The 26,316-nt window shown below is 40.7% G+C and overlaps 1 protein-coding gene across 1 annotated transcript in view; it reads right to left on the bottom strand.

Moving 5' to 3' along the window:
• wwc1 (WW and C2 domain containing 1) overlaps positions 1 to 26,316 on the bottom strand; it is a 157,867-nt gene that overhangs the window by 83,897 nt on the left and 47,654 nt on the right. Inside the window, exons 2-6 of the mRNA XM_034177856.1 lie at positions 26,163 to 26,272; positions 20,550 to 20,753; positions 17,939 to 18,015; positions 8,898 to 8,977; positions 2,152 to 2,281 (exon numbers count right to left, since the gene is read on the bottom strand). Of these exons, the coding sequence (XP_034033747.1) occupies positions 2,152 to 2,281; positions 8,898 to 8,977; positions 17,939 to 18,015; positions 20,550 to 20,753; positions 26,163 to 26,272 (601 nt within the window). The remainder of the gene's footprint in view (positions 1 to 2,151; positions 2,282 to 8,897; positions 8,978 to 17,938; positions 18,016 to 20,549; positions 20,754 to 26,162; positions 26,273 to 26,316) is intronic.

The raw sequence follows: 26,316 nt of genomic DNA, 5'->3' as shown, positions 1-26,316 counted from the left end.
GTTATTCAACCTTGTTTTAGCATGCTGGGGTCAATCTGAACTGGGAATGAGGAGCTGGATGTACTTATTATTATTATTATACAACTTGTTTTCGTAGCCGCTAACAACTGGGAGTAAAAGAACTGAAGGTTGAATTTTGACTGATTGTGATGTGATGCTTAGTGTTCCAGGCAGATGCAGAACAGCTGATAACTGCAACAGACGAACGAGATGTGCTGACCTTCGACGATAAGAGTAAAAGAAAGAAACTGTTTTTGCTTACAGCTGCACTTATTGACGTGTGTGTTTATGTTACGGGAAGAAACTTGTCTTGCGTCATTCCCCCACCCTTAGGACAAGTTTTTGTTTATGTGATGAGGGATTCACTAATAAAAACAGCGGAGCGCAGGCCAGACTTTAGTGTAGCCTTGGTGTACAGCCTGACTGCACTCCGCGCGTAAAATTTGACTTTCTGTCTCACTGGTGTTTCTTGACTCTGTTTGTCTTGTTAAAGGTTTTAAAAATGTTTGGAGGAGAAAATACCCAACAATGTCTTCCTTGGTCTACCAGTATGTTTGCCTTTAACAACCTTCCCATGTTGTTTGTATTTGGTCCAGAGTTTAGACACAGCTGACTGTGAACAAACAACATCTTTTGCAACATTGCGTGATGATTTACCCTCTTTTAAGAGTTTGATAATCCTCTCCTTTGTATCAATTGACATCTGTCATGTTGGAGCCATGATTCATGTCAGTCCACTTGGTGCAACAGCTCTCCAAGGTGTGATCACTCCTTTTTAGATGCAGACTAACGAGCAGATCTGATTTGATGCAGGTGTTAGTTTTGGGGATGAAAATTTACAGGGTGATTCCATAATTTATTCCTCAGAATTGAGTGAGTCCATATTTTTTTCCCTCTGCTTGGTCTAAAAAAGTAACCGTTACTGACTGCCACAATTATTTTTCCTGATTTCTTATAGTGTTTCTTAAAGCCAGAAAGTTGCCATTTGAAATGACTTTAGTTTTGTGTCATGTCTGTGATCTGCTTTTTTTCTACAAAATTAAACAACTGAATGAACATCCTCTGAGGCCGGTGATTCCATAATTATTGCCAGGGGTTGTATTCCAATTCTAAGGTGGAACTATGCCAGTATACAAAGGTATATCTAAACATGTCCAGGCCCCTTTGAAGTTCACCAGTGACCATCTGGATGATCCAGAGGAGGCATGGGAGAAGGTCTTGTGGTCAGATGAGACCAGAATAGAGCTTTGTGGAATCAACTCCACTTACCATGTTTAGAGGATGAGAACAACCCCAAGAAAACCATCCCAATCGTGAAGCATGGGGGTGGAAACATCATGCTCTGGGGGTGCTCTTCTCCAAAGGGGACAGGACGACTGCACTGTAGTGAAGGGAGGATGGATGGGGTCACGTATTGTGAGACTCTGGCAAACAACCTCCTTCCCTCAGTAAGAGCATTGAAGATGGGTCATAGCTGGGTCTTCCAGCATGACAATGACCCCAAACACACAGCCAGGGCAACTAAGGAGTGGCTCCGTAAGAAGCATTTCAAGGTCCTGGAGTGGCCTGGAAGGAGCTGAAACTCCAAACCTGAAAGATCTAGAGAAGATCTGTATGGAGGAGTGGACCAAAATTCCTGCTGCAGTGTGTGCAAACCTGGTGAAAAACTACAGGAAACGTTTGACCTCTGTAATTGCAAACAAAGGCTACTGTACCAAATATTAACATTAATTTTTACAGGTGTTCAAATACTTATTTGCAGCAGTAACATACAAATTAATTATTAAAAAAATCATACATTGTGATTTCTGGATTTTTTTTTTTTTTTTTTTTAGATTATGTCTCACAGTGGACATGCACCTAAGATGAAAATTTCAGATCCCTCCATGATTTCTAAATGGGAGAACTTGCAAAATCGTAGGGTGTTCAAATACTTATTTTCCTCACTGTATATCAGTGCCACGATCACAACGTGGAGTACATCGATGTTTGAGTAAACACAGGCACAAAGCAATATCAAAGAAGCTCAATGGTCTTTAGTTTATTTTTGAATATTTCCCTTCCCTTCTCCTTGTGCTCTACTCCCACGTGCATGATTGGCAGTGGAACACACTCTACAGAGTTCCCTTCTAGTTAGAAATGTATTTTTACCTGGATAAGTTCCCTTTTCTCCTTCTCCCCGGAGTTGATTGCATCTCGGATGGACTGCACCTCGGTGAGAATGGTCTGCGTCTCTTGTACCTTGTAGCCATATGGACTGTTGGACACTTTCTGGTCAATCCTGGAGGTCAGCAGATGAGTTGGGGAGGAGCGTTAACATGGAAAGAAGTGGTAAGGGAGAGACAGAACAAGTAGGTGAATAAACTGGCACTCATTATACACAAGCAACATGTACCATAAAAACAAAATGCCCAAGATTGTCTCATAATCTGTACATATGCATTTTTGTAATCGTGGCTGAATACAACTGTAACACAGAAAGCCACACATGAAACTAAAGGTAAGCATATCCTCAATCTTACAGAATAATAAGTTGCATATAATATGAAAGTTATCTGTTCTAGATAATGGCAAAAATATTATTAGCCTTCTCTGCATCTTCATTTAAATAGAAGACAGCAAGTTTTAGAGCCTCTTCCTGCCAAATTCCAACCTTGTGGAATCATCTGCCTGTTGAGATTCAAAAGGCAATTTCTATTGACTCTTTAAAGACTAGCGTTAAAACCTATTTATTTTCCATTGTCCGTCATTAGTTTTATGGTCTTAAGGTCATTTTCATTTTTTTGCTTTGCTTAGAAAAAACATTTGGACTGCTTCATTTCAACATCATTGTGGTGTTATACAGGCACAAATTTACAAAAAATACAACCCCAATTCCAGTGAAGTTGGGACGTTATGTTAAATGTAAATAAAACAGAATACAATGATTTGCAAATCCTCTTCAACCTATATTCAGTTGAATACACCACAAAGACAAGATATATTTAATGTTCATACTGATAAACTTTATTGTTTTTGTGGTGTATTCAAATGAATACATGCCATGGGCACTAACACACCCCCATACCACCACAGATGCTGGCTTTTGAACTTTGCACTGGTAACAATCTGGATGATCCTTTTCCTCTTTTGTCCTGAGGACACAACAACCATGACTTCCAAGAATAATTTGAAATGTGTACTCATCAGACCACAGCACACTTTTCCACTTTGCGTCTGTCCATTTCAAATGAGCTCGGGTCCAGAGAAGGCGGCTGTGTTTCTGGATGTTGTTGATGTATGGCTTTCGCTTTGCATGGTAGAGTTTTAACTTGCACCTGTAGATGTAGCAACAAACTGTGTTAACTGACAATGGTTTTCTGAAGTGTTCCTGAGCCCACAGGGTACGAGCCTTACACAAAGATGTCATTTTTTTTAATGCAGTGCCGCCTGAGGGATCGAACGTCACGGGCATTCAATGTTGGTTGAATCTTCTGATTATATTATGGACTGTAGATAATGGAATCCCTAAATTCCTTGCAACTGAACGTTGAGAAACAATGTTCTTAAACTGTTGGACTATTTTTTCACGCAGTTGTTCACAAAGTGGTGATCATAGCCCCATCTTTGCTTGTGAATGGCTGAGCCTTTTGGGGATGCTCCTTTTATACCCAATCATGACACTCACCTGTTTCCAATTAACCTGTTCACCTGTGGAATGTTCCAAACAGGTCTTCTTTAAGCATTGTTGCCACTGTCCCAGCTTTTTTGAAATGTGTTGCAGGTATCCATTTCAAAATGAGCAAATATTTGCACAAAAATAATAAAGTCTATCAGTTTGAACATTAAATATCTTGTCTTTGTCGTGTATTCAATTGAATATAGGTTGAAGAGGATTTGTAAATCAATGTTTTCTGTTTTTATTTACATTTCACACAACATCCCAACTTCATTGGAACTGGGGTTGTAAGAAGAAGAAGAAGAATTTGTTACTGACTAAAAACTTATGGACCAGACTGTAAATATGGTGTCATGATGTCAGTAACTGTTCTGGATTTGTGCATGCATGAATGCATACTGTATGGTGCTTGTTTACATATTTTCATCACATATGCTCTCCCTGTAACAAAACTCAAAATCAGTAACATCACTTTTAATGGGTTAAGATGGATCAGTCTGTGAACCACATAACACAATGCTTAAAGCCCGTTTGATTCCAGCTTTGGCCCTGGGCAGACTGGGAACACTGAGCTGTGAGGAAATCAGACAGAGTGAGCCCTTGCACTGTGCCTGAGGAGACTAGCATCAGAGGTAGTGACGTAAACCCGTCATCGGCAAGTCACGCATGCATCAGAAAAACAGGTCCATCTGCATTCATCACAGAGGGAAGGGGGGCAGAGAGAATGAGGAAGTGAGACAGCCATTGCTTCATAACAGGCAGAAAGAACAAATAATCCTTTCTAAATTCTTCTCGAGCATGGAATTACGCTGTGAGAAAATTGTTTTACGAGTCCCTTTATAATCAACAGCAAAGTGACTGTTGTAATGCACAAAAGCACCAATTAACAGGCATGATTAACACTTCTATTTAACTACTGTCACACAATTTAAAGTCTGAAATTTTGTTTGTTTTTTTTTTTAGGGGTGGGAAAGGTTGTGTGGTTTATCAGGTACAGTTGTGGCTAGGTGCCAATTTTTTTTTTTTTGTGAAAATAATAAATTCATCCATTAATCTGTGGAAGCCGATTGAGAATAACCTCAAACATCCGTCCATTTTCTATATCCACTTACTCCAATTAAGAGTCACGGGGGGCTGGAGCCGATCCCAGCAGTCACAGGGCGTGAGACGGGGTACACCCTGGACAGACTGCTGCAGGGCCAAACCTCAAACACACAACAACATTAACACTAATCTCCAAAAGTCACCTGTGGAAGCGGTTATATTTCTTGTTATTTTGTACTGTTGGCTATGCGGGTGATTTAAGCAAACTGTCACTTTGCTGCTGTATATTTGACAGAACAGGACAAAACGTTGTGCCGTGTGCGTGTGTGTGTGTGTGTGTACTTGGTGTATCACTACATTCTGACTAAGCCTATTTCGATTTCTACAAACAGTGATTGATTGTTGAATACAGTCTGATGCCTGTAAGAGGAACGTCAGTGTGGAATGCCGTCCAGCCGCTCTGCCTCAGCGAGCCTTTAATGCTGTTACCGCTCTCACACGGCTGTCTGAGGCCAGAAAACACACAGTCAACTTCAAAAAACAAAATTACACATTTAGAGACAAGGTACCACTACAAAAATAAGAACTCATCGCTTACAAATTGACATTCTGAGATGTATTTTCTGATGTCGCTGTATTCTGAGGTAAACTGGAAGATAAGATAGAAGGCGTTTCCTGTCAAATCAACATTCTTCAGCTGCTGCTCCGCTGATGTGTTTGTAGAGGTTTTACTGTTTAATTATCTGAAGGAATGTGCGATAACACCAAGGCAATAACTGCGGCAATAAGCAACAGTTTACTGCACAAACGTTCAACCAAAAATTTTCACACAAACATTTCCACATTTGGCCTTGTGGGTCTTAAAGGGGGAAATTCCAAATTCTGTATCTTTAGTGTACAGGTCAGATGTTAAAGCCACCGTGCCTTCGCCATATTTCTATGACACCTCAAAAATAAAGTGGGAGCAGTTTTAGATGTGTGACTCGCCCTGATTACTTTATTGAGTGTTTGACAATGTCAGCCCATTTCAGTGTCAGCCCATTTCCTTGAAAGTGTAGCTCAATACAATATGCATCATTGGACGTCCAATACTCCATATACAGTTGTGCTTAATAGTTTACATACCCTGGCAGAATTGTTTTTTTTTTTTTTTTTTGGCCATTTTTCAGTGAATATGAATAACACAAACTTTTTTCATTCATGGTTAGTGGTTGGGTGAAGCCATTTATGGTCAAACAACTGTGTTTAACCTTTTTAAACCATAATGACAACAGAAACTACCCAAATGACCCTGATCAAAAGTTTACATACCCCTGTTCTTAATACTGTGTATTTATTACCCCCTTTAACATCAATGACAGCTTGGAGTGTTTTGTGGTAGTTCGTGGACGAGGCTCTCTGATGGTAAAGCTGCCACTGAATATGTCTTGGACTTTATTTACATCAGTTATGAAGAAATACAACAGTATGGCACTCTATGGTAAATCTGCATGGAATAGACAGTTCTCAAAAACTGAGTGACTGTGCCAGAAGTTGAAGAGTGAGGAAAGCCACCAAGACAACCCAGAAAAAGTTATAGGCTTCTTCTGTGGCCGTGATTGGAGAAATTGTGCATAGTGCACATTTTGCAGTTTGTATCACCAATTACACAGCTTCATGATGAAGTGGCATTGAGGAGGATTTTCTTAAAAAGAAGACCTGAAAGTTTAGCTACCAATTGCCAGAAGGTACATCTGAGACGCAAGTCTAGATTTGATCTGTTTTGGTGAAAGAAGATCCTTCTCTGCTCTACTCCACTATGAAGCTAAGAATGTGATGTATGTTAAGAGTAAATAATGGTTTTACTTGGTTTGCCAAAATGAGTCAATGGGTAATTTAACATTTTATCATAACTTTATTCAACTCCATTATTATTTTTCCTCTTTAGAAATCAGAAATTCTGAGTTTCTATCGAACGTAGCATGAAATCTGAACCTTTGTGTATGCGGACATGGCCTGTGCCATATTTCTGTGATGACCCAAACTGAGTGAAGTTTTAGATGTGAGACATGTCCTACATATTTATCCTGCATATTACTTTAATGTGTTTGACAATCTGTACACTTTCCTTTGAATGTCTACTCCCTTTTAATTTTACAGATGGCATCATGGTAGGTATAGATCTCTCCCCCTCTCTACATACACACACATATATAAATCTTATGTCATTAAAATTAATGCTTAAAGCCTTCTTTGGACAGTGAATCCAGCACAGCAAACAATTCGACATCCCTTTTTTAAATAGGGCAGGCAAATTTAATGCATGGAAAATTTAGTGCATGGAATAAAAAGTGCAGCACAAATTGTGAGGATGTGTTTCTGCATTGGTACATTCAGCAGTAAAGTAATCACCTGGGTACAGTGAACAAAGTCTATCTCCATCACCCTGATGGAAGAGATGAGTTTTGTTTTCCACTGCCTCAAAGATAAGCATATGTTAAGTATTATTTGAAAGTTTGCAATACTACAATTAGTGGAAACATGAACAGCACTGTGCCAACATTTTAGGAGCATGCAGCACTTTGCGCAAAGCTGCTTCACAATCAGGCCAGACCACGTTACTGACCCATTACCCAGCGTGAGAGAGAGAGAGCTAGATGTTTCTGTTGTGTTTCTGGATTTCTGAGTTGAGGTTCGATTCCCTGTTCTGAGCACACACAGGCGCTATGGGCTGTGTGCTCATGTTCTCAGCTGATTCCTCTGGATTCACGCACTCAGTTTTTGGTTGTGTACAGAAGCGCAGTTTTGCACACTCTTTGTTTGAGCACGTGCGATTGTCATCAGAGGCTCTCCGTCTGATCCGTCTGCTTTCACTTTCGCTGTGCGTAATGGCGCAAGGCGCATTGGAATAGTATGTACTCATTGGAGCACCCAGGGGGCTATTCAAACGGACCAACTAGTAACATATCACTCCTGAAAACGATCTTTGGCTTTTCACGTGAAGTAAATCTGCCCTACAATTGGATTTTGGAAAACCATGTGACGGTGAACCAATTCCGATTAGACACCCACATTGCGCACGTCATCGCATAGCTTCTATGAGGAGTTCAAAGATGGCCGATGGCTGGCTCGATCGTCCGCGGAGTTAACTTTTCAGCAAAAAAAAAAAAAAAAAAAAAAAAGCAAGTTTCTATCTCATATCATTAAAAACTTATAACTTAGTAAAGCTTGGTCTTAGCCGTTGTATACAACGGCATCGGCCCCAGAGGGTTAACTGTGAAGAACATTTAGAAGGTGATTCGTTTGTGTTGTCTTGAATGTTTTTGGGGGGGGGATGTGAAACAGGCACACTCTCACACTCTATACATATTACTTCAAGTTTGATTTGCACCTTTTCTCTCTCCCACATCTTCCTCTCTTCTGCCACATACAGAGTTTGCATTTGGTGCAATTAATAGCAAAGTATTATGGAGGAATCACAGCATTTAATAGAGTCGCATTTAAAAAAGAAACAAAATATGATGAAAATAGGATGAAAATAATTTTGCATCTGCACGGTAGAACTTTGTCACAACTTACTGTCTCTAACATTTTGCACTGAATTTTGTTCACAGCAACCTGGTTGGAGGACTTGCAGACATGAACACAACTGGTGACCATGACAAGAAGAAGAGGAAATAAAGCTGAAACAGCTGCTGACTGCATTCACGTGACCCCAACTCTAAATTTACTTGAAGCTTGAACACGAACAGAATATACAATAAGCAGCAGGAGCTAGTTCCTGAAAGCTGGGTAGTACGGTACTCTGGATCTAGCCCCTGCAGTGGAAAAGAACCTATTCAGAATACCACTTAAGATGATCAGTCATCCTAAAAATTCCTAAACCCCTTGTTCACGTAGTCTCAGCAGTAAATTCAGAGAGCCTTTTGCAAACAGGTGACTATGAAACTGAAAACTCAAGGAGGTCCCACACATTTAAATGGGAGTCAGGCCATCTCTGTCATCAAATTAAATTATGAGCGAGGACAGAAGGAGTGAGGATCAAGTGTGCATGTGTAATCCCAGAGTCAACTGTCAGCATGTCAAAGTGCAATTCAGCAATGATTGGTAAAGGATGAGGTTAAATTGGGACACACCGGCTATACGAGTACAAACATACCATGACCAAGGAATGTTCTACTGTCTGCCTGAAGACACATCCGGATGAATCACTTACTCTTTAAGTGTCTCAAAGCCTTGTTCTTTGTACTGCAGCTCCTGCTTCATACAGGCAAGGTCCCGCTTCAGCTTATTCACCTGGAACACAAAGACAAATCCGGCTGTTTCAGTGTACAGCTCAAATGCACTTTTTTCTTCCCCTCTAGTTGCAGCAGTTTATAATAAGCCTGGAAATCAGACGAATGAATGTTGCAGTAAAACAACTTAATCATCACATTTGTATGTTTGGCAATAAAAATTTCATGTTGTTTGCCTTGCAGGTGCTCCAGTTTGTTCCGGGTCGACACAGACTATCCAAAGCAGAACTGCATTGGGATTTGGCACAAGTTTTACACTGGATGCCCTCCCTGATATAACTCCAGTATTACCTAGAAAAACACACTCAGCCCTCAGTCTTCTGAAGAAGTCTCCCATCCAAGAACGATCCAGGACCCACTCTGCTTAGCTCCTGAGATCTGATGGGATCAGGCTCACACAGAGCAGACTGGCTGCAATAACAATTTCAATTAATTTCTTAACTTGAATTTTTATAAATCTGCCTATATAGGCCTAAATTGTTATGATTTAGCAAAAATTATTATTATTAACTAATTATAAAATAAAAGCCTGTAATAAAAGAGCAATATAATGACAGATGACCAGATTTTCCAGAGTACAAGTTGCACTGGAATATAAACTGCACCTGTCGAAAAACTGCCCTTGAGGAGGGGAGGGGTGGAGCATATACAAGTCCTTTTCCATGAAGACTCTTTGGATGACCATATTTTTGTAGCACGCTATACTCCAAAATCTTGGACACGAACAGCTTATTTTCCAACTTGCAGTGTTTAATTACTTTACACATTTACTTTGAGTGTGACATCATTCACTTCTAACTTGAGACTTCTGAGGTCAATGGAACGTGGCATATTACACAAGGTTCAAAACATGACATTACCTTGTAAATGCACACCAATTACATTTTAAAAATTCTTTATGCCTTATTTAAAAACACCCACTGCCATGCTCTCCCTCTCTACATGGACTGCATTTATATAGCGCTTTTCCATCTGCATCAGACGCTCAAATCGCTATACACAATAGTGCCTCATATTCACCCTGATGTGAGGGTGCTGCCATACAAGGCGCTCACTACACACCGGGAGCAACTAGGGGATTAAAGACCTTGCCAAAGACCTTGCCCAAGGGCCCTTAGTGATTTTCCGGTCAAGCTGGGATTTGAACAGAAGATCCTCTGGTCTCAAGCTCAACACTTAACCACGAGACATCACCTCCCCTCCCTCTCTCTCTCTTAAGCCCCTTTCACACCGGGCCTGCTGTGAGTTACGTCATGCGGCATCATGACGACGCCAAGTTTATGCAACCTAGCGCCAAGTTAATGCAGTATAACGCCACAATACTGTGAGGGACACAAAGGACGACACAAAACAGACGTAAAAAAATTAAACATGTTTAATTTTTTGGCGGATTTTCAGCGTAGAGCACTGGATGTAGAAAGGAAGTAGTTTTCACGCAAGTAGATAGTAGTAGTAGAGTTGATAGTAGAGAAGCTTGAATCAGAGAAGAAATTCTTCTCTGCAAGAGTCAAGACAGAAGTCAGACTACCAGAGCAAGAATTTTAGCTGAGGAAGCTTCTGCGATTTGAAGCGAAACGTCCTCACGCCAAGCAACCCAGTCCAGTTGAAGATTCAAGCTTCTCTACTATGGAAACCACCTGGACAACGAAGAGCCTTCACAGAAACACGCAAGTTGAGGCAACATAACGGTACTTAACATGACTACATGCCACACCCATACAATATAATGCTACCCCACGCCAATTTATGATTCCTGCTGTGCTCCATTGTTGCAGAGCTATAAACCACACAGCCTGGCTGCAGCTCCTCAGCACTCTCACCTCCTCATGGGTTCTCTCACAGTTGTGTTAAATAAAATCCATCAACTCCTGCTCACAGACCAATCACCAGATAGAGGACACGTCCACATCCAGTGTCCTCACGGAGGACATTTCCATGTCTCCTCATGGACGGATCACACGCACAATTGCCGGCTGCAGCTCTGCGGTCACCGGAAGAAACTAGAAGAGAGATCAGAGTGCACACCTGCTCATTACAGCCTGGCTGCAGCTCCTCAGCGATCTCACATCCTCAAGCTTCTGTTTTTTTTCCTCTGTTTAAGGTTCAGCTCCATCCAGAGATGGATGTGGTATTTGTGCTGGAGACCCTCCTGTCCTGTTCACCAACAGCATTTCCTGTATATTCATTTTGTGAATTGTTCTGTAATTTGTGTCTGTAGCATGGCCCAAGCAGAGGGTCACCCCTTTGAGTCTGGTCTTCTTGAGGTTTCTTCCTCAGAGGGAGTTTTTCCTTACCACTGCTGCTCTGAGGTTGGTAAGGTTAGACCTTGCTTGTGTGAAGCGCCTTGAGGCAACTCTGTTGTGATCTGGTGCTATACAGTAGTGTTCAGAATAATAGTAGTGCTATGTGACTAAAAAGATTAATCCAGGTTTTGAGTATATTTCTTATTGTTACATGGGAAACAAGGTACCAGTAGATTCAGCAGATTCTCACAAATCCAACAAGTCCAAGCATTCATGATATGCACACTCTTAAGGCTATGAAATTGGGCTATTAGTAAAAAAAAAAAAAAAAAAAAAAAAAAAAAAAGTAGAAAAGGGGGTGTTCACAATAATAGTAGCATCTGCTGTTGACGCTACAAACTCAAAACTATTATGTTCAAACTGCTTTTTTAGCAATCCTGTGAATCACTAAACTAGTATTTAGTTGTATAACCACAGTTTTTCATGATTTCTTCACATCTGCAAGGCATTAATATTGTTGGTTTGGAACCAAGATTTTGCTGGTTTACTAGTGTGCTTGGGGTCATTGTCTTGTTGAAACACCCATTTCAAGGGCATGTCCTCTTCAGCATAAGGCAACATGACCTCTTCACGTATTTTGACATATCCAAACTGATCCATGATACCTGGTATGCGATATATAGGCCCAACACCATAGTAGGAGAAACATGCCCATAACTGTGGCTTGAATTCAGAGTTTGGGGGTCGTCTCACAAACTGTCTGCAGCCCTTGGACCCAAAAAGAACAATTTTTGTTGTATGGCTGGGGGGCCTGGCTGCCTTTTTGTTTCTGTCTTTTGTTTTTCCTTCCAGGTGGCTTGCATTTGGGACTGAGTGGCTGTGTTGCTGAGGTTATCAGGACCTCACCCTGATCACCTGCGGCTCGTCAGGACTCACAGCTGAGGTGCATCTATATGGATTGGAACATGGTGGCATTTAAGACTGGAGTATACAGTGTGTATTTGCCAGAGACTCGACCTTGTGACCAGACGGGTGAGATCGTCGTCTCGGGAGCCATCTCATCATCAGTGGATGCAGAGAACGTCCAGGGTTTGATGCACGGTCTGTGAAAGAGGAGGGGGTGAGGTCTCACGCTCGTCAGCACACTTCCTGAGGTACGTTAGATTTTGTGACTAACATTTATACAGTCAGTAAATGTGGTGTCCCTCACACCTTTATTATATTGAGCTGTATGTTAGTCATGTATCGGCTTCCACTGCAGTGGAGTTTTATGAACTGGATGTTCCATGCCTGCAGGTTGGGAAGCTGATTAGTAATCAAGCCAGGAAGTGTTTGCTGTTTGTATACCTTTAAGTGTTCTCTCTGTGTGTAGAGTGTGGACTCACATAACATAATGGTTCCTTCTTTCACAGACTCGGTTTGTTGCGGCCACCTGGGGGGTGTCGGCGGGGTCCTTGGGTCCGAACAACTTCTGGCTCCGGACCATTAGCGCTGCTGGGAGCGCACCACGCCAGACCGCACTTTCTTTTGTTATTTTTTGTATCACTGTTATGTATTAAATTCAGTTAGCCTTTGTACCGTGCTCTGCTTATTTCATACTGGGTCCTTCAAACGCTGGTCGGTTCTCCGAGCTGCGTCTGACACAACAAATTTTACTCTCATCAGTCCACAAAATATTCCTCCATTTCTCTTTAGGCCAGTTGATGTGTTGTTATAAAAACGCATTGCAAAAGGCCTGACAAGTAAGACCATAGCACAAGCGTGCTAACACACAAACGCAAACAAAAAAATATTTTCAAGTTTTTCCAACAATATACCGTGCTATATTACAACCCCTGGCAAAAATTATGGAATCACCGGCCTCGGAGGATGTTCATTCAGTTGTTTAATTTTGTAGAAAAGAAGCAGATCACAGACATGACACAAAACTAAAGTAATTTCAAATGGCAACTTTCTGGCTTTAAGAAACACTATAAGAAATCAGGGGAAAAAAATTGTGGCAGTCAGTAACGGTTACTTTTTTAGACCAAGCAGAGGGAAAAAAATATGGAATCACTCAATTCTGAGGAAATAATTATGGAATCATGACAAACAAAAGAACACTCCAACATATCACTAGTATTTTGTTGCACCACCTCTGGCTTTTATAACAGCTTGCAGTCTCTGAGGCATAGACTTAATGAGTGACAGTAACAGTAACAGTACTCTTCATAAATCTGGCTCCAACTTTCTCTGATTGCTGTTGCCAGATCAGCTTTGCAGGTTGGAGCCTTGTCATGGACCATTTTCTTCAACTTCCACCAAAGATTTTCAATTGGATTAAGATCCGGACTATTTGCAGGCCATGACATTGACCCTATGTGTCTTTTTGCAAGGAATGTTTTCACAGTTTTTGCTCTATGGCAAGATGCATTATCATCTTGAAAAATGATTTCATCATCCTCAAACATCCTTTCAATTGATGGGATAAGAAAAATGTCCAAAATATCAATGTAAACTTGTGCATTTATTGATGATGTAATGACAGCCATCTCCCCAGTGCCTTTACCTGACATGCAGCCCCATATTATCAATGACTGTGGAAATTTACATGTTCTCTTCAGGCAGTCATTTCTATAAATCTCATTGGAACGACACCAAACAAAAGTTCCAGCATCACCTTGCCCAATGCAGATTTAAGATTCATCACTGAATATGATTTTCATCCAGTCATCCACAGTCCACGATTGCTTTTCCTTAGCCCATTGTAACCTTGTTTTTTTCTGTTTAGGTGTTAATGATGGCTTTCGTTTAACTTTTCTGTATGTAAATCCCATTTCCTTTAGGCGGTTTCTTACCGTTCGGTCACAGATGATGAGTCCAGTTTCCTCCCATTTGTTCCTCATTTGTTTTGTTGTGTATTTTCGAATTTTGAGACATATTGCTTTAAGTTTTCTGTCTTGACGCTTTGATGTCTTCCTTGGTCTACCAGTATGTTTGCCTTTAACAACCTTCCCATGTTGTTTGTATTTGGTCCAGGGTTTAGACACAGCTGACTGTGAACAACCAACATCTTTTGCAACATTGCGTGATGATTTACCCTCTTTTAAGAGTTTGATAATCCTCTCCTTTTTTTCAATTGACATCTCTCGTGTTGGAGCCATAATTCATGTCAGTCCACTTGGTGCAACAGCTCTCCAAGGTGTGATCACTCCTTTATAGATGCAGCCTAACGAGCAGATCTAATTTGATGCAGGTGTTAGTTTTGGGGATGAAAATTTACAGGGTGATTCCATAATTTATTCCTCAGAATTGAGTGAGTCCATATTTTTTTCCCTCTGCTTGGTCTAAAAAAAGTAACCATTACTGACTGCCACAATTTTTTTTTTTCTGATTTCTTATAGTGTTTCTTAAAGCCAGAAAGTTGCCATTTGAAATGACTTTAGTTTTGTGTCATGTCTGTGATCTGCTTTTTATCTACAAAATTAAACAACTGAATGAACATCCTCTGAGGCCGGTGATTCCATAATTTTTGCCAGGGGTTGTATATCAAAAGTAGCTTAATACCAAGAGCACTTAACTTGGAATTATCATTCTTTGCCAACGGTAGATCATTAACCAGTCCAGTAAGCACAGTTTGCTTGGAATGGTGCACTCTAAATGCTGACTGCTGAGGTCTGAAAATGCCATTCTCCAATAAATATGCCAGAAGTTTTTTATTGACCACATCAACAAATACACTGCTGCTACAAACCCGCACACTGTTGGCTATTTTTGAACAGACTAAACATATTTTACAGTTTTCAAGCTGCCATTTGGGCTAAACTGACGAGAAGCCCCTGCACTCTGTGCTTTCTGGGTGCCTTGTAAGATGACACCATGTTATATTGTACAGTGGAAAATATGAAAACAGCAGATCTTTATCCATGCTCCATTATGCGAGTTGAAGTATGAGCTTGTCAGACATTTGTCAACATCATATCTGCATACAGGTTCTGTCTTTAAAGCAACAAACACATTTGGCCTGTACATACACTGTATGGTAGATATGGTTCTTAATAGTACAGTAAGTTATTTCGGCTTCTCCCTTTTTTTTACTTGGGGTTGCCACAGCAAACCTGATACGATCTGCATGTTAAGTTGGTTAATTATTAATGAACATATATATTTAAACTGGGTGACAAAGTTATCACAATAATTAACAGATTGTTGCAAAATAAGTTACAACTACAGGGAAGCACAGCCAACACTAGGTTACCGTTGCGATATCGAGCGTGATATTTTACCTCCGGGGACAGCCTGCAATTGCTCAACACAAACAACATCACTTCACAAGGAAAGATGGTGTACTGTTTTGTTTTCGGCTGCAATCACCGAAGCAGTCATGAAAAGTGCAATTTTTTTCTTTCACAGTGTAGAAGGGAAGACGAAGCAAAAGGGAGAGATTGTGTCTGTAAGTAGTGGCGAGATTTAATGTGAACAATGATAATGGAGGTGTCCCCGGAAGTAGGATTATTGCGTCATATGCTCTTTCATTTAACCCCATTATCACCTACACTTAAACAAGAGTACGCTGCCCCCTTACAGGATCAAAATGTGGGATTTCCTACAACTTCTTCCAAATGTGATCATGATAATGAGGTTCCTAACCAGGAATTCAAACATGTACACAATAGGAAAGTGCTGTAAAGTGAGACAACAAAACCACCATCTGTGATGTTCAAATGGTTTGATTTCTTAATGTTAAATAACAAGCAGATGATGAGTGCCTTGAGGACTGTCAACAGATTGAAGCAAATAGTTAAGAAAACCCCAGCACAGTCCTCAAAAATATGATTTAATAAACACCAAAACTGAGGTTAGCCTGTTAGCTTAGCTGGTTCAGAATCAAAGATTGGGGCATGTTCAGGCTTCGTTCATTACACAAGGTAGTCATCCAACATCCACCTCTTTATCCATTTAAGGATTAATCGTGACGTAGCCAGAGTCAGCGCTGCCGCTGCTGCCAACATGGTGATGCCCAGATACAGGCTTCATATCGGCTGTTACGGTGTCACCGACCGAATGGTCCCCCTAAAAATCGGTCCCCCCTGATGACGCGGTTCACAGATTAACACCTTGTTTCCACTTCAAACTGCACTCCAGTCATCATCTATCTCAGCGACAGATATCTGAAGCTTTTGTACAACAATCATTTCCACATGAATTAAGCATTATTTCATCATAAAAGGCAGCGGAAGCGATCACAGCGCATCGGACATTTCAAAGCGTCCCGGAATTTCGCCTCGTTTCTGCTTAAAACTGACTTTAGGATGATTTAAGAGGTTTTACTTTTATCATCTGATGGTTGATTATCAATATGATTGCTTTGTGTAGTAGTAAATTATAATCAAATGTATTCAGCTGTTGGAATAAGAACAACACAAGAATTTAATGCAGAACTTATATTAACCTTTTCACAAGCAATACAAATATTACTTCAAGAAAATCAATTACAGAACATAAAAACACCTAGACCAGATACACAATAATTATATCTGAAAATATCCACAGGTCTATCAACTAAGGCAAAATCGCAATTAACACTAATTATGTGATCCTTACAGGCAAATACCCCAAAGATAAAATACAGATATGACAAAGACAAACTTATCTGTCTCTAGGCCGCAGGTGATGCTCACTGCTCCAGGTATAAATCCACATGTATCCACCTTCACCAAGGTATCCACACGTAGATATCACAATATCACAGTAATCCAGTGATTACTTAGCGCAAAATATCCCACAGCAGATCGCAATTACTGTATATACCAAACACGTCCAATATATGACAGTATCCTTATAAGCACTGGTCCCAAACAAGTTCCAGCTGCACACTCCAATCAGTCCTGTATACATCTTGGCACACAAGTCTGATAAATCCAAGTGTTCTGTTATAATGTTCTAAGAACGTTCTGAGAATGTTCTGATAAATCCAAAATGTGGCTCCTTATAATCAACAACTGAAGTGAACTGAACTGCTTGGTAGTGTGCAAGCCATCTTATATACCCGAAATTTGTTCTGGAAAGTTCCATAGGAAAATTCCAATTCTAGAAAGTTCTTTCAGATTCTAGTGGTTTCTAAAGCTTCCCAAGAATATTCTAGAAGTTTCCACAGTATTCCATGGAAGATTCCAGAAGCTTCTATGGAATTCCAGCAAAAACAACAGAAAGTTCTACAACTTTCAACAACAAACAATATAAACAAAAATGTATTTATAGCACAGAGTCATAATAGCATACAAGACTGAGTTATGTAACGTAACATAAGGTCACTCTTTACAAGTTAAACGTTTCACCAATATAGATCAATACTATCAGCATTTTAATATATCAAAGACATATAACACATATTGGGTGCCAGGCCATTAGTGGTTTCAATGGTCAGTTACACTTTGGGTGAAGAGACTCCGTCTCAGATGTGTTGCTGTGGTCCAAAATGACGCATGCACAGATGCAAAGGGCGGGTCGATTTTTAGGGGCGGACCATTCGGTCTGTTACACCAGGTCTCTGTAGAAAACCTATGGGTGATGTCATACAGGCTTTATCCAATATATATATATATATACAGGCCATGGTTTCATCCTGTCACCCAGCCATCATTTACAACTACATACTTTTATCACAGAGATGTTTTGTCTGGTAAAAATATGGTAAACTCCCTTATCTGTTTCAGTGTTTGACAGATGACAGGTCTTACCCGACTTTTGGCTGTGGCAATTTCTGCTTTCAGGATGTCTGGATCATATTTACTCGAGGAGGAAGATCTGGAGTTTACTGTAAGGAATGTAGAAGAGAAGAGACATGTTACACAACAGCTTACTACAGGGCCGGGACAAAGAGTGAGTGCACAGGAAGAACCTTCAGCCAAGGTTAGTGCGAGGAAAAAACCTCTGTCAAGGAATTTTTTCCCTTTCTTCTGATAAAAAGAAAAGTTTTTCACAGTCATCTACACATCAGACGTCTGAGGATGTCTTGTATGAAACAAGAACAAATGGAAAGAAAAACCTGCAAAGATTTCCTGACCTCACAACGAGCAGACGAAGTGGTGTATAGCAGAAGAGCGACATATGTCCTTCTGCAGGATCATCATCTGCTCTAAACATCAACTATAGCAGGAAAACAATCCAGTGATCGGCAGGCAAGGCTCAGGAAACACAAGGAGGCATTGTGGGTCGGCAACAGGAAGTCAAACACAAGAGAGAAATGGGAGGTCTGGCAGTCAACTAGTCATTCTGGCACTGCAGTAATGGGTTATGAATGATTAGGTAGTGAGTGACTCACTAAACTGGGAAATGAGTTTGCACCTGAACTGTAAACCCGTGCACAGGAAGTAAAGCTGAGAAAAAAATACAAGGAGTAGATATTTCAAAATAAAACTGCAGATGAGCATTTACTAGGAGACATAACCAGGAGAGCAAAAACAGACAGCAGAGATATGAGCAGATTGTGAACCGTATCAATTTCAATGAATTTCTGAACATAATTTAAATTCTGTGTACCTACAAACTCAATTAGTTTTACCACTATTTATTGATGTCCTGACCAGGATTTATCATGTCAGTTAGTTTCTATGTTAATACTGTCTGTGATAACTGCAAAAACATGATTAATTGGACATCCCTAATAAGTAAAATAATTCAAAATGAAACTGTAATTGCATCATCGAAATAAAAAGAGAAAACCCGGTGGTAACAGCATCTGCAACCTTTCCTGAATTCATTAATGTGACCACAGGAGCTGTAATATCAGTTTTTATATGTATAACTACAACAGGAGATCAACTGTGAGGCAGACTAGTCTGTCTTGCTTCAGCTCCCAGGATGCAGTGCTTCAATCAGGCTATATTAACCTCCTTTGTATTAACCTCAAGGAAGTGAACAATGTGTTGACATTTACTTTAAAGGGTACACTAAAGAGAACGATCAGGCTCATTGATTCTGAAGAGTAGCTGGAACACATGTCAGAGGACACTTTGCCAGCAGCTCTTCCAAGTTCTCTCAGCACTGTGGGCCACGATGAGGAAGAGCAGTACAAGAAATATTTGAGGCCTGGATGCCCATATCTTGGAACAGTGACTTCCATTGTGTCTTTTTTTTTTTTTTTTTTTTTTTTTTTTTTTAAATCAATTCCCACCCAAACGTGCCTCCAGGCATCATGTCTTAAAAAAAGAAATAAAGAGAATGTGTGATATAAGACTTTTTTGAAGGGTGTGACTGTGTCTGTTGCCTCACTGGTGGTCCAGAGCAGCGAGCCTGGAGTTTGTGGTGCATGAATATTCTGCAGTAAGATTTTGAGAACTCTGCTGGACAACAGAGCTTCAAATGATAAAACACTTTGCCTTTTTTACAGTGCGCATCACAGCTGCTTTGTGCCAAACCTCAGATAACCACCCTCTGCCACAGTCTTCTTTCTCTGGGGCAGTTATGTCTGTGTAGCTGTTGCTTTCTTTGCCATCATATAAGCATTTGGCACCCACAACTCCAGTACAACTGAGGACTTTGCTGCTAAGGACCTGTTCAGATTGGGGATGGCAATCTGGCTCAATTGTTTTCTAGCCGAATAGCATTCAGACCTGTTTTTCCAAACCTGGCTCATCCTACACTTGTGTCCAGACCCAGTCTGGCTCAGGGTGGGGGTGTGTGTATCTGGCCGTGGGAGCGCGAGTGAGTGTGACACAAGCAAGGGAAAGCAGCACTCAGCTGTCCTCACGGCTGCAGCCACACTGAGTGCCGCCAGAGTGGAGAGGACGCTGTGGATGCACGAACATAGCGAGGAAGTTTGGCGCCATGACCCCCAAGCTAGCTGGATTTGAGACACATTTGCGTTCAGATCTTGGTGAATCCTGCTTAAATTCTAATGGCACCGTTGAGATTCAGAAAAAAAAAAAACAACATGTACAGTTCAAGTTGGTTTGGGCCCAAATCCAAGAGACAGATGGTAGTCCACCCAGAATACATTGCCTCAACATCCCTCTTTTTCCCCTCCCAGTCAGTCAATTTCCAGCCCCACTGTTCACAGTGATTGACATCTACGTTTTTTTTTCCTATGTGTCTATGAGAAAGCCACACAAGCTTATCCGATTCACGACTTTGAGAGAAAGTGGCAGCAGGTTATCTCAACGGGATAGCTGTTGTGTGGACACAGGACTCTGAAGCAGTTAGCACCACTAGCTGTTAGCGACGTCTGTGCTTACCGCCTTATTCACTGTGGCTGGACAAAACAAAGAGTCGAGAAACACAAATGTGAGGACGGCAATCAGATGTTTAATGGCTGCACGTGTGTGGAGGCTCTGCTGTTCTTCCACTTACAGCTGGTCTGTGATGTAGACTTGTCCTTCCACGTGTCATTAAGCTGCCGGAACTCCTGCTGTGCAAGGAGGAGCCTCTGCTCCTTCACCTGGTAGATCTCCTTCTGAGCACTGAGCGCGTCACGGGCCACAGCCAGGTAGTCTCGCAACATGGCCTCCTGCTCTCGCTGCCACTGGGCCCGTGGGTCCTCCAGCTGGGTGCTCTCTGGAAAAAACAGGGAAAGAGGAGATGAGTTTGGTACTGCTTTCACTTCAGCAAGAAAACCACAACACCAGCATGAGTAATGATAGCAACAGAGTGAAAACCCCCGTGCTGTAGGGAAGAGCGCTAACTTCACATTCCATCAACACCATGTCTCAAAACTCCAGTCGTGATAAATCAGGGTAGTACTTTAATTGGACACGTTTCAACTTTGTGGACTGATTGGATTTGTTTGTTTTGGAACAAGTGGAGCTGTTGGAGGAGCAGCACTGTTATGACAGCTAATAAATAATTACATAATGGACCCATAACTCTTTAATTCATAATTAAAATTACATAACAGCAAAGCCACATGCACCACATGTGTTGTTCATAACATATCTCGCAATATCTCTAAAATCAGAAAGGTCTTGTCTCAGAGTGATGCTGAAAAACTAATTCATGCATTTATTTCCTCTAGGCTGGACTATTGTAATTCATTATTATCAGGTTGTCCTAAAAGTTCCCTAAAAAGCCTTCAGTTAATTCAAAATGCTGCAGCTAGAGTACTGACGGGGACTAGAAGGAGAGAGCATATCTCACCCATATTGGCCTCTCTTCATTGGCTTCCTGTTAATTCTAGAATAGAATTTAAAATTCTTCTTCTTACTTATAAGGTTTTGAATAATCAGGTCCCATCTTATCTTAGGGACCTCGTAGTACCATATTACCCCAATAGAGCGCTTCGCTCTCAGACTGCAGGCTTACTTGTAGTTCCTAGGGTTTGTAAGAGTAGAATGGGAGGCAGAGCCTTCAGCTTTCAGGCTCCTCTCCTGTGGAACCAGCTCCCAATTCAGATCAGGGAGACAGACACCCTCTCTACTTTTAAGATTAGGCTTAAAACTTTCCTTTTTGCTAAAGCTTATAGTTAGGGCTGGATCAGGTGACCCTGAACCATCCCTTAGTTATGCTGCTATAGACGTAGACTGCTGGGGGGTTCCCATGATGCACTGTTTCTTTTTCTTTTTGCTCTGTATGCACCACTCTGCATTTAATCATTAGTGATCGATCTCTGCTCCCCTCCACAGCATGTCTTTTTCCTGGTTCTCTCCCTCAGCCCCAACCAGTCCCAGCAGAAGACTGCCCCTCCCTGAGCCTGGTTCTGCTGGAGGTTTCTTCCTGTTAAAAGGGAGTTTTTCCTTCCCACTGTAGCCAAGTGCTTGCTCACAGGGGGTCGTTTTGACCGTTGGGGTTTTACATAATTATTGTATGGCCTTGCCTTACAATATAAAGCGCCTTGGGGCAACTGTTTGTTGTGATTTGGCGCTATATAAAAAAAATTGATTGATTGATTGATATATTAATTCTGTGAGGCAATGTAGCAGCTCTGAAAGATTAAATTAATACCTAAACACAAGACGTGTTCATCAGAGTTCTGAGCTGCTTTTTTGCACAATATTATAATCACTAGCAGCAAAAACAGAAACTGAGCAACAAAACCAAATTTATAGTACAAAGTAGATTAAAAGACTCTAGAGACAAAGACACAGAGTTTGAAATCTACCCATTTGTTTTGCAAGACAAAACACATTGAGGATGAGCTGAGCAGACACTACCGCAGCAGACGATTCAAGTAATTAAGCAATTAGCAGCTTCGCAGGTTCCACACTTAAACAAGACTGATCTACAACCTCTGTGACTTTTATCTTTGGCTAGCATTTATTTTTGCTTGCCAACAACAATGTTACATCATGGGCAGCTCTCAACTCCACTGTAAATGAAGCAATATGAAAATGATTCATACAGAGCATTCAGAAAGTCTTCACAGCGCTTCACTTTTTCCACATTTTGCTGCCATTTTTTACTGCCTTATTCCAAAATGGAGTAAATTCATTTTTTTTTTTACCCTCAAAATTCTATTCACAAGACCCCGTAATGACAACATGGAAAAAGGTTTTTGGAATTTTTTGCAAATTTATTAAAAATACAAAACTAAGAAATCTCGTGTACACAAGTATTCACACCCTTTGCTCAATGCTTTGTTGACGCACCTTTGGCAGCAATTACAGCTGCAAATCTTCTTGAATATGATGCTACCAGCTTGGTGCACCTATCTTTGGGCAATTTTGCCCATTTCTCTTTGCAGCACCTCTCAAGCTCCATAAGGTTGGATGGGGAGCGTCGATGCACAGCCATTTTCACATCTCTCAAGGGATGTTTCATCAGATTCAGGCCTGGGCTCTGGCTGAGCCACTCAAGGACCTGAAGCCACTCCTTTGATATCTTGGCTGTGTGCTTAGGGTCACTGTCCTGCTAAAAGATGAACCGTTGCCCCAGTCTGAGGTCAAGGGCGCTCTGAAGCAGGTTTTCATCCAGGATGGCTCTGTACATTGCTGCATTCATCTTTCCCTCAATCCTGACTAGTCTCCCAGTTCCTGCCGCTGAAAAACATCCCCACAGTATGACGCTGCCACCACCATGCTTCACTATAGGAATGATGCCTGGCTTCCACCAAATACGATGCCTGGCATTCACACCAAAGAGTTCAAACTTTGTCTCATCAGGCCAGAGAATTTTGTTTCTCATGGTCTGCGAGTTTCTCAGGTGCCTTTTGGAAAACTCCAGACAGCCTGCGATATGTCTTTTACTAAGGAGTGGCTTTCATCTGGCCACTCTGCCATACAGGCATGATTGGTAGATTCCTGCAGAGAGAGTTGTCCTACTATAAGGTTCTCCTCTCTCCACAGAGGAATGCTGGAGCTCTGACATAGTGATCAGCAGGTTCTTGGTCACCTCCCTGACGAAGGCACTTCTCCCCCCGATCCCTCAGTTTAGAAGTGTGGCCAGCTCTAAGAAGAGTCCTGGTGGATCTTCCACTTACTGATGATGGAGGACACTGTGATCACTGGGACCTTCAAAGCAGCAGAAATGTTTCTGTACCCTTCCCCAGATTTGTCTCAGAGGTCTACAGACAATTCCTTTGACTTCATGCTTGGTTTGTGCTCTAACATGCACTGTCAACTGTGGGTCCTTATATGTAGACAGGTGTGTGCTTTTCCAAATCATGTCCAATCAACTGAATTTACCCCAGGTGGACTAATTAAGCTGTAGAAACATCTCAAGAATTATCATTAGAAACAGGATGCATCTGAGCTCAATTTTGAGCTTCATAGCAAATGCTGTGAATACTTACATACATGTGATTTCTTAGCTTTTGTTTGTTTTTTTGTTGTTGTTGTCGTTTTGTTTTTTTTATATATATAAATTTGCAGTTGGAGATGAGTGAGTGAGTGAGTGAGTGTGAAATTTGCAAAAATCTAAAAAAAAAACCCAAAACTTTTTTACATTGTCATTATGGGGTATTGAGTGTAGAAGTTTGAATAAATGAATTTGATCCATTTCAGAATGAGGCTATAAAATACAATGTGCTAAAACTGAATCGCTGTGAATACGTTCTGACTGCACTGTAAGGGTTAGATCAGCAGATGCAGGCTTCAAATAGGTACTGAGCAGTAAAACTACACCCTCAGTATTGACGGCACTACCGACAGCAGAAAAACTAGCATCATCACATTTTCAGAGTTTAGTTTCAACTTGGTACAGGAGCTTCAGTTCTCCTGACAGGCTTAATTTGAAGACTTAACTTTGGTTGTTTAAGAGTGATTTCAGGATGGAAACACTTGCTGAATTTTTGCAGTCAGGAACGGGAAAATCCAGCACATCCACCGTGACTCAGTTAACACATTTGTGATTGGAGAACAGTGTTTGGGTCGTTCTACTTTATTTGTGGTTATCCAGTCTTATTTAGATATATTTGTTTTTTTCTTTTCTGAAAATATGGCAGGTTACAAAGGAGGCGGAAATGCGTTGGTCGGTGAATACTGGAAAATTCAGGCAAAACCCAATAGTGTGCATGCGGAACGGTACATACCTATTGCTTTGCAGTAGGGAGAATTCACAGAGCATTTCAACATGACAAGGGACAACATGACATTATTACAAAGTTGAACAAATAAATAAATGAATACAACAGACACTGCAAAAGGTCAGACAGCAATGATTCATATTTCAAAAGGGGGGCATGGGTAATGGCCTATTTTTTCCATGTGATGCCCCTTCTCAAACACCAATTGGCCTATGGGAAATGGAATAGAAAATGAATAATTCAAGATTTGTAATTTTTTGATTCTACTGTAAGAAGCACAGCTGGTGCAATTTAAGTTAAAGTTAAATATGATGTAAATTTTATGTTTAGTAATATTTCTATGATGTAAATTTCATATTTAGTTGTTTTGTTATATTTCATGCCATTTAATGTTATGCACAGGTCATAAATAATGTTTAAAAGATTAAAAACAATAATATTAGATGGACATAAAAGTTGCTCTTTTCCTGAAAAGCTTACATACAGTAGCTTTAATCTAGTGAGGTAGAGAGCCGCTGTGTCAGTCATGTCAGTTTGTCTGTCATCTGACAGATTGCAAATAAACATTTGTTCTTTTTTCATACAACATTTCTGAACTGGATTACATCTCTTGTTGCTCCTACTGGATGAAGTTACTATCTTAAATTCTTTTTTATGTGCATTCATGCAGTAACACCAAACCACATTCAATTTTTTCATCAATATTGATGGAATCCCATAAAACATCATTCCACAGATTTAAAATCTTCTTCGGCAGCAATGCCAATCAGCAAACATTCATTTCATGAAATTATAATAATTCATATGAAATGTCAACTTTTATAATTAACTTACTCTATTCTTAGCTTCTGTTTTAGCTGTGCTAATACAGCCATAGGATGTTCACAGACTTTGAAAGAAAACAAAGCATAAACATGCATGTAAAACTCAGCACGAATGTGCTGCCCTTGTTTGTTGCGTCGTCACTGGACTGTGAAACAGCACTGGTGGGGAAAAAAAACAGCAGTCCAACTGCTCACCACATCCAATGCTGACATATCAAAAATATGGAGCCAGGATTATCAATACACATGTTGAACATCTTATACCAGTACTTCAATATTAGGAGTAAAGACCCCTAATGCGGACAGCAGTTCACAAACATGGATCAGTACATTTTAGGTTAACATTTCAGCAGAAAAAGATAAGTTATCCTGATATGAAATAATTCTTCTGAGATATGGGCATTTAAAGCTGCAAGGGCGTGTTAGTTAACTGAAATTTTGTAAGCGTGTACCTCACTAATAAAGAGACCATGAGCTAAACCATGAGACCTCTGGGCGTAACCCATGAATCTCAAACATCCCACACAGATTAACAAAACTCAGAGAGACGCTGGCAGATTCTTTATCTGACATGAAATGACCCTAGCCTTGGTACAGATGGAAACATAACAGAAAGCATAAATGGAAGGATGGAAATGCTAAAAAAAAAAAAAAAAAAAAAAAAAAAAAGGTGGCAAAACTTACTAGTGTTGTGGTCAACATAGTAAGCACCGACAACAGGGTCATATGCCTCCTCCCAGCCGACCGGCAGCTCATCCCCAATACAGTCAGCAAATGTCAGAGGCTTTGTCTGTCTGAAAGAAAAAAAAAAAAACATCATTCTGGAATGAACATACAG

The sequence above is a fragment of the Thalassophryne amazonica genome, chromosome 9 (assembly GCF_902500255.1).
Source record: "Thalassophryne amazonica chromosome 9, fThaAma1.1, whole genome shotgun sequence".
Taxonomy (NCBI): Eukaryota; Metazoa; Chordata; class Actinopteri; order Batrachoidiformes; family Batrachoididae; genus Thalassophryne; species Thalassophryne amazonica.
The sequence above is the reverse complement of the archived record's forward strand: the minus strand, read 5'-3'. Positions and strand labels throughout refer to the sequence as shown.